At 36.4% G+C, this 15,039-nt stretch overlaps 1 protein-coding gene across 5 annotated transcripts in view; it reads right to left on the bottom strand.

Annotated features, from left to right (window-relative positions):
* Window positions 1–9,687: 9,687 nt before the first annotated feature.
* PNPLA8 (patatin like domain 8, phospholipase A2) overlaps window positions 9,688–15,039 on the bottom strand; it is a 134,468-nt gene continuing 129,116 nt past the window's right edge. For all 5 annotated transcript variants that reach the window (XM_082846900.1, XM_082846898.1, XM_082846901.1 and 2 more), the window contains one exon: window positions 9,688–11,902. In XM_082846900.1, coding sequence (XP_082703026.1) covers window positions 11,628–11,902 — 275 coding nt within the window. In that variant the 3' untranslated portion in view covers window positions 9,688–11,627. The remainder of the gene's footprint in view (window positions 11,903–15,039) is intronic.

Here is a 15,039-nt window from a genome sequence, read left to right as displayed (position 1 = left end):
TTTTTCAGGTAGGGAAACTCTCAGGACAGTGAACTTGCCTAGGGCCTCACTTTGAGCCCATTCAAGTTTCGACAAAGACCTTCATCTTAACACAAAACCTATTACCTCCCTGGGGCTATGATCAGGGACTTGAAACTAGACCCAGAACTGGACAACACTGCACTGACCTTGTTCCATCTGCGCACTTCCAAAGTGTGTAGGATATCGCTCACTGTATTTATTTTTCTGACATCCAGATCTCCAGAGAATCGTTCAAGGACACATTCCTTTAATATACTGAAATCTCATTCAGAGTCAGGTTCACGATACAAATGGGCGTTTAACACATGTCATTTATGATGAAGTATTCCCACTTTAGAAAAATAAAAGCAAATCCCCCAGAAGTGCAAATCTTGTGCAACACTGGGAAAGAATACAAATTCCCACTATGACCAGAACCCGTTTATTGCAGCCAATACTCCCACCGCCAGTGATTCTTTGGAAAGTAGTGCAAAGAGTCCTGGGCTGGGAATTCACTGGCTCAAACCATCATATTAAACAGAGTGAAGTCAGACAAGCCTTTGGGTATTTCAGTGCTATACTTCATACATTCCTTGTGGGATAACAATGCTTGCCTTGCCAAGCCGCGAGACAGCTGTTATAATAAAATGAAGAAATACACTTGAAGGTGTTTTGGAAAGTATATAAATGCTGTAAGCAATTATAAATAAGTGCTGTATGCAAATGTATGACTATAGTTTATTGTTCACTGGAGGTACAAAGGTCCCCACCTACAGATTTATTAAAATAAGTTGTGTCTTTAAGGATCTAGGCAACAAGGCAGTTGTGGTTTTAGAATGAGCAGATACGACAGTAAGAGGTAGAAAAAAGCTCACATTTCAAACAGAAGAAACCTTTCTTCTGTGCCCAGAAGGGTTGTATTTGAGTCCCTGTCAAAATATAAGACATGCAAACAGTTTGAACAGTGTTTACCTCGGGCACTAGGTGAGAGAAAATGACAGGCTTTGTAACCTGTGCGATTTTTATTGTCTGGAAAGGGTCCCACTCACACTGAGGAAAATGATCCCAGCCATGATTCTACCCACCAGCACTGGGAACAAGCCTCATTTTCAGATTTTAAAAGTAAACTGTTTCAGAAAGTACCTTTTAAAGCATATTCATTTTCCCCATCTCCTCATAATGGTGTAAGGCAGATAGGTCATTTAATTAAGCCCAACTTAAAAACATTAAGGGCCTATAATCTATCTAGCAGGATGCTAGAAGCTGTGACATAGTCGTGAGAAGCATATGACAAGTTGAGTTGGGAATGCATAATATAATTAGATAAATAAAGCAAGCTACGTTATTGCAATTATTTGTTGACTGAGAATTTTCCTTTCTCTCTCCTGCTTTATAAAGAAGCACATATACTTCTATCTACATGTTTTAAGCTTGTAATCATGACTTTTGAAGATGTTTTCAAATGACTGCAGTGCACATAAGATATATATATATATTTTTTAAAGTAGCTCTCTGGTGAAAATTACTCTAAAGAAAGTTGGAGTTGAAATATTATTCTGTGAGCTGATGATTATACTTGTGATGAGATGGATGTAGCACTATTGTTCCACACACTATGGCAGACACCTGGGATACTATATCTGAAGATCAGGACATAGTCACTCACCTATGCTCAAAAAATGACAGTGGTATAAGCCTATATCACAAAATTCTATACCATCTAACCTTCATCATATGCTTTGAAGCATGTATTTCTTTGTTATACACTATACACATATGTAAATATATGTGCATGATATACTAAGCAAACAGTGTAAAGTTCCATCATTTCTACAGTTTCTGAATGTTAGCATTGGGTACTTATCACATAATTCAACAAAGGAAATGGAATTCAGCACAGGAATTCAACATGTTTAGATGTATATGGATTAATTGTATCCTGATACCAAACATGTTCATTCAAACTTAGTAAAATAACAGCACCTGTGATTTACAAGCTGTGGCTTTAATGATTAAGACAGAAAAAAAAATTGTGAATTTTAAATGGCTCTTAATTCAATTAGTATTATTTTTTTAAAAACATGTTTTTAAGACCAAATCTGAAAGACAGAGAGAGGTGCAAGTTACACTGGTTTTACTTAACTTTTTTAATTTGAGGGACTTCTAAGAATTCTTTAGATTATTCATACCACAAACACAAAAGCACAATGACTATGTTTTTGAAATGTGGAACATTTGTTTTTGAAAATGTGGTCCAACTGTACAAAACATAATGAAACATAAGATTTTCTTTTGCAAGATTCCTCGAGTGAATCCTAAGGATTTTTATGCCAAGTGTATTTTGGCATAAAACATTTGATGACTTTTTCTTTTTAATATTCTGTTCTATTTGGCCAAGGTATGGGTTATTTGTAATTGCACTCACAGTTCTTTTAAAATTATTTTGATATGTAATTTAATTAAAACGTACATTAAATACTATTTTAGAGCAAGGAGTGTTGGGAATACAATGTCATATAATTAATATAAGATGACATAGTTTTCCTTTCGTCTCAGGTAACTGGATGGACTTCTGGATTGCTGTTATCACTTTGTCTTCTACAAACACTGTCAGTAGTAGCACATGCTATAAAAGGAAGAGTGCTACCAAGTCATAATTGTTAACTTACCATTTTATTCTCCTATAAGATGGGTAGTACACTTATCTTGGTGTGATCCTTGAAAACTGTCTAAAAATACAAATCAGGCGTTTAAAAATACAAATCAGGCATCTAAATGTGATGTAGATGAGAAAAAAATATGTGAAAGGATATTAAGGTATTTGTTATTTTAGATCTATAATTTAAGAGAGACAGCTATCCACCCATGTTCACATTACGATCTATTATTTCCCATTGATAATGAATATTCGCTTCTCTTTGGGGAAGGATACAGAGTCTGAATTTAATAGCAGGCAAGAAAAATAAGACTTTTCTCACCATCATCATCAAAACAGTGCTAGTATAAAACAGGGATAATGATAGCACCTTGTTATGAAGATTAAATGGCAATAAATTAGCTACAACTATTACTGGAACTCTCAACCATTTTGGACCATGTAATCTGTTCATATTCAATCAGACTGAAATCTTTAAAATACAATTCAGAATATATATATTGTCTAGAGGCAAGGAATGAATCTGTGTTAAGTTAAACATTTTCATCAAGAACGTGAGTCAACATTACAATCAATACTTTAACAGACTAAACTAATAATACATATCTGTGGAATGTGATGAATTTCAATTGACTTGTATCAGTTGAATAAAGGTTTATAATGAACAAGGCAATCAGTGTGACTCTTGAGAGACACACATTTATCAAACCCTTGGCCTAGCACATGCAAACCGTTTAGTCCAGGGCCATCTGTACTCTACGAATCTTTTTTTGGATGGTGGATAGCTCTGCCAGGAACAGAACAAACTGTTTTTTAATGTGATCTCCTTCCTTCCTATTTCCTAGTCATGAAAGAATAACTGCCATAGATTTGGTCCAGAAAAGTAAGATTAAGTGAACAGTTCAGTTGTATTTAAACTTGGCCAAAAAAAAAGATAAAAAAGGGACAACTAATGCAAAAAGAATTCCTCTTGAGATGGAATCAAAATGGAATTTTACAAATGGTTTATGCACCCTAACTCTGGGCAAAGTATACCCTCAATTTCTCGTGGAAGAGACTCATCATTTATATTGTGTGGACAGCACCTCATGCTTCTGAAAGGGAGCAACGTTGGTATTTTGGGTGGGAGAGTTCATTACGAGAGGCTGCTCTGTGCCCTGTGCCATGCCTAGCATTTACTATCTCTGCCTCCTGGGGTACTAAATGCCAGTAGTTTCCCCAGACAATCTCCCCTCACTCCCCCAGATTTTCAAATCCTTCCAGGGAGAGGGATAATACACTTCTAGTAGAGAACCACTGTGGTAGACAAGGACATAAGAAGTATTCACACAATTTGATGTTGGAATTATACTTCTTCCCTGATTAAACCCAAGAGTTTACAGATTCAGTTTAGTAATAAACTGGATCTGAAATCTCTTTACAGCATTTCAGGAAAGGACAGTCTAGGGACGAGGTATAGAAAGAGTCGTGGTTTAGAAAATGGATTCATCTACCACGTCCTAGCTGTGATACCTTGGGCAACTTTTTCTTTCTAAGAAAGGGGTAATTATGCTATTCACCTCATAGGCTTACTGGGAGGATTAAATGTGCTATAATACATGTAACCTGCTTAGCTCGGTTCCTGGTACTTAGCAAACACTCAAATGTCATGGCTGTTACGCATAAAGGTAGTAAAGTGGAAGCTTATACATTTAATGGCTGTCATTCACAAGGAGCATGAAGCTGTCAGAATAACATACATTGGAATGAACAAAGGTAAATTACGGCCGCCTCAGAAACAATTAAAAAATAAGACAAGCGGCCAATTCCCACTACTAGAAAGGTCTTATTTCTTGTTCTGCTAACTGGTAAAAGAAAAAGAAGACAGCGTACACTTTCATAAATTCACAAAGCCTGAGATGAGCTTTCATGTTTATTGTTTTGTGCCATAGTTTAAATTCATCACTGACTCCTGTTTTAAATATATGCATTTCAGGAACTTCTACATTTGAGAGTTCACAATTGCTCAGCCTATGTCAAAATATTTTTTTTATGAGTTACTACTCAGCACAGGAATCTACAATGAAGAAATATGAAAATAAGGAAAGCAAGCGAATTCCTAAATTCTGAATCTAATGAATGTATTGAGCACCTACCATATTGATCTTATCTAAAATACTAATCTATAATTAATGTTTTTACTGATTGAGGGAATTCCCTGGTGGTCCAGTGATTAGGACGTGGGCTTTCACTGCTGCGGACCTGGGTTTGATCCCTGGCTGGGGAACTAAGATCCCACAAGTCGTGCTGCGCGGCCAAAAAAAAAAAAACCAAACATGTTTATATTTATTGAGACTAAATGCTAACCCAACTCAACATACTTAATCAGAAATAAATTTAAAACATTTTACGTACGAATAACGTAAGACAAAATGTTAAAATGTAATTCAGTAACTCACCAGTTACTGAGCACCTACAACAATAAAATATCATCTAATCCAGAATCCAGGACCTGATTTTTCTAAATCAATATTATTTCCGGAGATTTAAATACCTTTATGCCAAAATAACACAGTAATGTAAATGCAATATTTAATGTATATACATATTGTTGAATAATTAGATTTGAACACTTAAAATAGGTGTTCACTGCCCAAATATACAAAAACACAGAACTATCATATAGTCATGAATTACCAGTGAGACCATTATATGCTGCAATCATTTTTCACAACCTGTAGCACCCTGTCCATACTTCATAGATTAGGTCATTGCGACATTACTAACTGGATAATTCATAAGATGGAAAATCATGCTATCACCAGAGTTGCAATCACTGTACATATTGCTCCATACTAGGAACAATCAGAAAATGAAATTAAAAAAAAATTCCATTCACGATTGCATGAAAATTAATAAAAATACTTAGAAATAAATTTTACGAAAGGAGTGTACACTGTGTACACTGAAAACTACAGAACACTGCTTAGAAAAAAAATTTTTTTTAATCTAAATCGAGATAGTCCATGTTCATTGTATGCTTCAAAGGACAGACACAACTGAAATACTCAATATTGTTACTATGTCAGTTCTCTCAACTTTATACATTCAATGCATCCCTATCAGAATTCCAGCCAGCTGTGTGTGTGTGTGTGTGCGCGCGCGTGCATGCTGACAAGCTGATTCTAAAATTTATGTGGAAATGCAAAGGAACCAGAAAAGCCAAAATAAATTTGAAAAAGCACAAGCTGGAAGAATTATACTGTCTGATTTTAAAAGTTATTATATAGCTATAGTAACCAGGACAGTGTGGTACTGGTATAGGATTAATACATAGATCAATGGAACAGAAAAGAGAGTCCAGAAACCAACTCACGAATATAAAGATAACAAATTTCTGACAAAAGTACAAAGACAATTCAGTGGTGAGAGGATTTTTTTTTAACAAATGATGCTGGGACAACTGGTTATCCTTATGCAAAAAGAGACAGAGAGAGAGAAACTTGACCCTTATTCACACCATAAACAAAATTAACTCAAAAGAATAAACTGATAAACTGACCATCAAAATTAAAAACTCATATGTCTGCTTAAAAGACATTACAGAGAAAATGAAAAGACAATGCACAGACTGGGAGATATATATATAGCTGGCAAAAGACCAGCATCCAGAATATATAAAGAACTCTGGCAACTCGATAAAAAGACAAAGAAACCAATTTAAAAATGGGCAAAAGAGTTGAATGGATATTTCACTGCAGAAGATGTCCAAATAACTAATAAGCACCTAAGAAGACGCTCAACATCAATAGTTATTGGGGGACTTCAAATCAAAACCACAATGTAATACCATTACATATCCCCTAGGATGGCTATAATCAAAAAGACAAACAATGCCCAGGGCTGGAGAAGATGTATCGAAAACTGGAACTCTATGGAACTGCTGATGGGGATGTAAAATGGTATAGACACTTTGGAAAACTGGCTGTTTCTTCAAAGTTCAACACACACCTACCATACAACTGTTACAGTCACTCCACTTCCAGATATGTACTTGAGAGAAATGAAAACATACGTCCTCACGAAGGCCTGTACGTGAACCTCACTGCAGCATTATTCATCATAGGTAAATACTAAAAATTCAAACGATCATCAATTTGTGAAAAGATAAAATGTGGTCTATCCATACAGTGGACTACTACTCAGCAATAAAAAGGAGCCAACTACTGATACATGCTACAAGCTGGATGAATCTCAAAAACATGCTAAGTGAAAAAAGCCAGATGCTTTTTCACAGATTACATACTGTATGATCCCATTTTTAGAAATATCCAGAAATGGTGAATCTATACAGACAAGAAAGTGTATCCGTGGTTGGAGCAGGGAATGGCTACAAATGTGCATAAGAGAACTTTTGCAGATGATGCAATTACTCTAAAACTGGACTGCTGGATGGTTGCACAACTCTATAAATCTACTAAAAAGTACTGAATTGTACATTTACAATGGATGACTTTTTTGGTACATAAATTACACTTTGCTCAAGCTGTAAAAAAGAAAAAAAGGCACTTCCTGTGAAAGCAGAAACTGATGATCAAATATGGGTGATGCAGGGGGTGCAAGCGGTCCTGGAAGAAAGATGGCGCCAGTAAACGTCTGCACGATGAATAATGAACTTCTGAACCTGGCTAATTGGGAGAGACCAAAGGAAAAGTTTAAAATGTTTATGACTTTCCTCTTTACTTCATTATTATTTAACTTTCTATAACCTTGGTATTCTTAACTGAAAACTAGGAAGAATAATAGTACCTCTTTCACAGGGACATAAATAATATAATGAGATAATGAACATAGAGCTCTCAGTATAGTGGTTGGCCTGTAAGTGCTAGATATTAGCTATTAACAATCATAAAAATACTCACGTTTCCTCTACAGACGTGAAAGCACTTAAACACCTTTAAAGTGTTCCTCTACTTTCAGAGTTATGAGACTTCCCTTAAAGTAAAAATGGAACAATTTAATAACTTTACCAGTTAGTTGTAATAAAACTATTAACAGTGGATAAATTTTGGTTTTTCAATCATTTTTCAAAATATAGCCACTTGCAAGGCACATATGGCTCTATTTTTAAAAATCAAAAATTTAAAAATTAGATATAACCATTAGCATGAATGAAAACTAGTTGATTTGAAAGAATTTATCAAGAAGCATAAACTGTTTGCCAAAGACATCAGTTAAACCTTACAGAATGAGTGATACGAATGAACAAGGAAGACTAACTGTCCTAATTTCTTCTTTGACTGACAGACATTTCTTTTAACTCAGTTGATCACTGTTTACTTTGATAAATTATCACAGAATTATTGCGTTGGAAATAACCTAAATAGGCCATTTATCTGTCTTTAAAAGATTTTTCTCATAAAGAACTGATCCTACTTTGAAAACAGTCCAACGAAAAATCCATAACCTACTTGGTAGTGAGTCTTCATGTTTCAGAAGAATATTTATTTTTTTTAAAGAAGATGCTGGGGGTAGGAGTTTATTAATTAATTTATTTTTGCTGTGTTGGGTCTTCGTTTCTGTGCGAGGGCTTTCTCTAGTTGTGGCAAGCGGGGGCCACTCTTCACCGCGGTGCGCGGGCCTCTCACTATCGCGGTCTCTCTTGTTGCAGACGACAGGCTCCAGACGCGCAGGCTCAGCAGTTGTGGCTCACGGGCCCAGCTGCTCCGCGGCATGCGGGACCCTCCCAGAACAGGGCTCGAACCTGTGTCCCCTGCATTAGCAGGCAGACTCCCAACCACTGCGCCACCAGGGAAGCCCCCAGAAGAGTATTCTTTTACTTCTCTTCTTTCCTGAAAAGAAATCCACTCTGCTTTTGGACAAAGGAAAGCACTGGCTTCACTGTTAAGTGAAGGTTATCTCAGGTGAATTACACAGTTCTTCAGATAATCAGTTTCAAGTACAAATGGGGACAAGAATAATTGAAAATGGGTGCACCACCCAACTGGGTGTACCTTTGTTAGAGTGAAAAAAGCTACAGGGACAGGGACATGGGAACATAGTTACATGCCATGCTGTGTGGTTTAAGAAAAAAGCTATGGCCAGAGTACACTCGTACCTTGTGCTGTTCAAGAGGGAAATAATCAGCCAAGCAACTGTAAAACAGACGAACTGCATCAGGTTTGGACAAGAACGCAACTTACATACTTGTGATACTTCATTGTACTTGAAATTTGCTTTATTACAATGAATACCCAGAAATATTCTGATCTCCAATTATTTGAATTTTTCTTACATGTACAAGTTGTTCTAGTTGTATATGAATATGCAGTATTTGTGGTCTGAAAGGACTATTTTACACTATCTTTAGAAATCACTGATACTTTCATAGTTAGTTACACTGTGTCTAAAAACTGTAATTTGGATGTTACAAATTGATGTTTTTAGTCACATTACTAGCACTGATACCTGTGAAATATTTAAAACTGTAACTAGAATTATTTCTGGAGTATAGCAGGTTAGGTAATATTTTGAGCATGGAACTTTAGGGGTCCCAGCCCTTCAGTCATTAGCAATCTTACCCTAAGTGAAAAGGGGAGGCAGCTGTCAGCAACTGCTGGGGGGCACCCTATCCCCTCAGACTGCATGCTCACGTTTTGTGACTTCCTTCCTTCTCAGAAGATTCCTTTGACATCTACTTTCTCCTGGATAAAATGTGGTGTGGGAGAAGAAGAGGTACAGAGTGTAATTATAACCCAGGCCAGGCTCTCTCCACTCCCTAGGAGAAATCCCTAGCAGAAACCCCATCCAGCCAATATGCCTCTAGGGACAACTCTATCTGAGGTACTATTTTTCAAATTCTTTTTTTTTTTTTTTTTTGCCATGCCACACGGCATGCAGGATCTTAGTTCCCCGACCAGGGATCAAACCTGTGCCCCCTGCAGTGGAAGTGCAGTCTTAACCACTGGACCGCTGGGGAAGTCCCGAGGTGCTTTGTTTTTCTTTTAAATAAATTTTATTTATTTATTTTAATGTTGGCTGTGTTGTGTCTTTGTTGCTGCGCGTGGGCTTTCTCTAGCTGTGGCGAGTGGGGGCTGCTCTTCGTCGCCGTGCGCGGGCTTCTCATCGCGGTGGCTTCTCTTGTTGCGGAGCACAGGCTCTAGGCGCACAGGCTTCAGTAGCTGTGGTGCTCGGGCTCAGTAGTTGTGGCTCACGGGCTCTAGAGCGCAGGCTCAGTAGTTGTGGCTCATGGGCTTAGTTGCTCCGCAGCATGTGGAATCTTCCCGGACCAGGGCTCGAACCCATGTCCCCTGTGTTGGCAGGTGGATTCTTAACCACTGCGCCACCAGGGAAGTCCTGGTGCTATTTTTAATAAACAATAACATCAGCAGCAAGAACAGAACTGAAATATTACCACCACAGCATTTATTACAGAAATAAGAAACACCCCAAAAGGACTGAGCTACAAAATAATTTTTATTTTCTATGTTTAAAATAACTGATAAGTTGGATAATTTATTACATTTTCTTTTTAAAACAGACAATTCTTTGCTTCTTTGAAAAGAGCAGATATTTTACCTGTGTAGGACTGAAAATTCATTTTCACACTTCTTCCTATCTTTTGCTTGTACATTTGCAGAATTTACTTTTCAGTTGCCGTAAGAGGAAATAAAATTTTAGAGGCAGCTCTTCTCATTTTACAAACAAAATATCTGAAGGCCAGAGAGGCTGTCCACCCTCCTCCAGGTCACAAAGAGAAGGGCTCTGCATTGGAGCCCGAGCTGCACCCAGACACTCAGCTCCCCCAGCATCTGTGAACCATGCCTCACTGCCTCTTCGCATCAGTGTTGCAAAGACACAATATGACAATCCCCGTAAGGGGTTTAGCTCTAGTTTACATGTACAAAGCAAAGGACACTCACCTTTTTTCATTTCTCTTCACAAATCTAAACATGGTGAAAGATTTACATGGCAGATAGATAACACAACAAGGATGAATCTGATTAGCATAAACAATGATTCGGGTTGGTGTATATGTTGTTAACCTCTGTGAAGTCCAGATGGTTAAAGGAGTTAAGGTAAAACAAGCCTGACATTTTTTTAAAGCATACTGTTGACAGGTATATTCAAATGCTACAAAGAGAAGAAGGGCTACATTATGAACAATAAATAATTTAAAAATGACATTAACATAGATTATTTCAATAGTTTATTTTTGTTAATGATGGGGCATTTTCTCAGTAAATTCAAATAATTACTTTCATAACAGTGAATGCTAAGCTAGAGCTAGAAAAGTTAACATACAGCATTACCTTGAAATTTCAGGGGGAAAAAGTGGTTGGTTGGAACTTCACCTATCTTTCGGAACCAAACGATGTTGAAATAAACACATTTGGAATAGAAAACTGTATCTAGCTCTTTCATATTTCAAATGTATAAGTCCTCTGATAGAGAGAATCCCATTTTTTCTGTATCTGTTTAGATGATATGACAATAGTGGAAGGCAACATTTGGAATGCAGAATGTAGCTAGTGAAAACCTAAGTGATGTTTAAAGAGATGAATTATTTTAAGAAATTAGCTTTCCACATGAAAGAAAATCAATCATCGAATAAATTTAAGTTGATTATGGTGACTAAAGTAAAAATACCAAGTATAATATGACAGCTTTCAGTCCTTGTTTGGCACATATATTAATAAATTTTCAAACATCAAACCATACAACACCAATATGTACTAAAACCAACGGGCACAGTAAGATTCCTAACACGTGGTTAATTATTAACATCATAAAAACCTAATTCCCAGATGAATTCTGTAACCACGCACAACCTCTCTGTACTGTGCAAGCTGGTCCGAACACTGTCTTTTCAGGATTCCCCAGAATTCTAAGCATTTCAAAGGTAGTCATGCTGAACCCCACAATTCCTTATTGAACTCTGTGGATCTTCTGAACAGGCCTTCAGTTAGGAGGCTAAATGTGCACACACTCATCACAATTTTGAAAAGAACGGAAGGCCTTCATACATGTCAGTTTTTAGTTTTATCCAATCATTAATTTTCTGCAGAGTTGTTTTTTCTTGACTTAATATTTTTGCAAGTTTTTTCATTTTTTCTTCATTTCTTTCTATGTACTTCAACCCCTCCAACTGCAGCTGATCCAGCTTTTCATTTCGACTTTCATCTAGAGGTATGTTTTCACAAATAACAGGATTAAATCTAAAATAGGTGTCAGGAGGTAACAGACCATCAAGCATTACGTGGACTTCTGTTAAAACAAACAGAGGATAGGGTGAATTAAAAAATCGAGTTATTCTGCAATGATCTAATTTTACGTTATTTACAATTATCCAATTTTAGGCAAATTACAAAGCCTTGCTTACTTCCACACTCCAGCTAAATAACAGCAGGAGTAAAGAATCCATAATATATATATATATATTTTTTGGCGGTACATGGGCCTCTCACTGTTGTGGCCTCTCCTGTTGCGGAGCACAGGCTCTGGACGCGCAGGCTCAGTGGCCATGGCTCACGGGTCCAGCCGCTCCGCGGCATGTGGGATCTTCCTGAACCGGGGCAAGAGCCCGTGTCCCCTGCATCGGCAGGCGGACTCTCAACCACTGCACCACCAGGGAAGCCCAGAATCCATAATATTGAATATAACTATGAAATGAAATTCATCTCCCAAAATACGCCATATAATTCTGATAAATTAGGACCCCTGCTTCAGGACTCTCTTCTCTGTTTTCAGTCATACTGTTAGCCACTGCTGAAATGCCTTTCCAACCTTCCTTTTTTGTTTTTTAATTTCTTTTTTTATAAATAATTTTTATGGGAGTACATGTTTTTTAATTTCTTGAGATCATCTTTATTGAGGTATAATTTACATACAATAAGATTTGCCGATTTTAAGTGTCTAAATTGACGGGTTTCGACAAACATATACACTGTTACCACCCCAACAATCATGACATAGAACATTTTCTGTCATCCCAAAAGCTTCTTCATGCCTTTTTATGGTTGGTCCTCCCTTACCCTTTGCCTTTTCTAGAATTTCATATAAACAGAATCATAAATATATACAGCGCTTCTGGGTCTGGTTAGCTTCTTTTACCCAGCAAAATGCTTCTGAAATACATGTTGCAGCATGGATCAATAGTTCCTTCCTTTTTATTGCTAAGTGGTAATCCACTGTACGGATATAACACAATTTGTTCTCTCCGGTCTGGTTCTCTTCTGTTTTTAGCTATTAGAAATAATCCTAAATCATTTTGTAGATATATGGTTCCATTTCTTTTGGGTAAATACTCAGAGATGATATTTCTCATTCATATGGTAAAAGTTTATTTATCATATTAAGAACCACAACACTGTTTTCCAAATGGTTGCACCATTCTGCACGCCAACCACTAGGATATCTTAGTTCCCACTGTTCCACATCTTTGCCAAGACTTAGTACTGTCGGTCTCAATTTTAATCATTTTAGAGGATATGTACTAGGATCTTGTGGTTTTAATTTTCATTTCCCTAAGGACTAATAATGTTGAAAAGTCTTCCATGTACTTCTTAGTCAACTGTACATCTTCTTCAGTGAAGCGTCTGTTCAAATAGACGCTTGGCCATGTTTTTCCCCACTGAATTTTTGTTTTCATCTCTGTATATTCCTTATATTATACAATGTAAGCATTTTCTATATATATTGCATCTGATTATACATTTGGTTCTGAAGCTGGATCAAACATATTTTACTAATATTTTATTTCAGTCTATAGCTTGTCTTCATTTTATTAAAAGTGTCTTTTGAAGAACAAAATTATAACTTGATGAAGTCTAATTTATCTATTTTTCCTGTTATGTCCACATTTATTGTGTCCTATCAAAGACTCTTTACTTAACCCAAGGTTATTAAGATTTTCTCCAGGGTATTCTAGAGGATTTGCAGTGTTAACTCTTGTATTTAGGTCTGTGATCCATTTCCAGTTAGGTTCTGTGTATGATGTGAAGGGTCAAGGTTCAACTTTTAAAATACAGTTATCTAACTGTCGCAGTACTATTTGTTGAAAAGATTATCCTTTCCTCATTGAATTACCTTTGTCAAAAATCTTTTGAGCATACATGTCTGGATCAATTTCTGTACTATTAGGTATCACTGATCTTCTGTCTGTCCTTATGCAAATACCACCCTTGCTTACTGTAGTTTTATAGTCTTGAAATCAGGGGGTCTAAGTCCTCCAATTTTTTTTTTTTTTCAAAATTGTTTTGGTTATTCTAGGTCCTTCCCATATCCATATAGATTTTATAGTCATCTTGTTAATCCCTACTCCAGAAAAAGTCCGTTTTCATTTATATAGCAGTTGCATGAAGTCCATAGATCAATCTGTGGTCTGCCACCATAACAATACCGAGATTTTCAATTCATGAGCACGGTACTGATATATCGATTTATTTAGGCCTTCTTTAATTTCTCTCTGTAGTGTTTTGTAGTTTCTCCTGCTCAGGTCTTGTATATAATTTGTTAAATAGTTTCTTAAGTATTTAATATTTTGATGCTATTATAAATAATATCTGTGTATATATTTAATTTCAATTTCTAATTGTTCATTGCTAGTATGCAGAAATACAATTGATTTTTATTGACCTTATATTCTTCAACTTTGCTAAACTCACTTATTAGTTCTAGTAGATTTTTATAGATTCCTTAGAATTGTCAGCATAGACGACTAGGGTGTCTGTAAATATTTACTTTTCATTTCTAATCTATATGCCTTTTATTTCCTTTTATTGTCTTACTGCACAGAAAAGGACCTCCAGTACAACACTAGCTGGAAGCGAGGAGAAACATCTTACTCTGCTCATCATCTTAAGTAGAAAGGATTTGGTCTTTCACCACTAAACACGATGCCACCTCTAGCTTTTTCATAGAGGCCCTTTATCAGACTGAGGAAGTTCCCTCCTGTTCCTAATCTGCTGAAAGTTTTTCTCATGAAGAGTTGATGAACTTTACTAAATGCCCTTTCTGCATCTATTGAGATTATCATAAATTTTTCCTTTTTTTGGTCTGTTCATACAGTGAATTATACTGATTTTTTGGAATGTTAAGCCAAACCCATACTCCTGAGATGTACCCTATTGGATTATGCCGTATTCTCCTTCTTAAACACTGCTGAATTCAATTTATTAGTATATTTTAAGGACTTCTGCATACGTATTAATAGGGAATATTGATTGGTATTTTAATATTTTTAATAATGTTTTTGCCAGGTTTAGGTGTCAGGGTAATGCTGGCTTTAGGAAATGAGCTGGTAAGTATTTCTTCTTCTTCTCTTTTCTCCATGTTTTTGTACAGAATTGCTGTTAATCTTATCAACTGTATTTTTCATTTCACACATTACATTTTTCACTTCT

This window comes from Leucopleurus acutus (genome assembly GCF_964270905.1).
Source record: "Leucopleurus acutus genome assembly, chromosome: 9".
NCBI classification, from domain to species: domain Eukaryota; kingdom Metazoa; phylum Chordata; class Mammalia; order Artiodactyla; family Delphinidae; genus Leucopleurus; species Leucopleurus acutus.
This window is presented reverse-complemented; position numbering and strand designations above follow the sequence as displayed.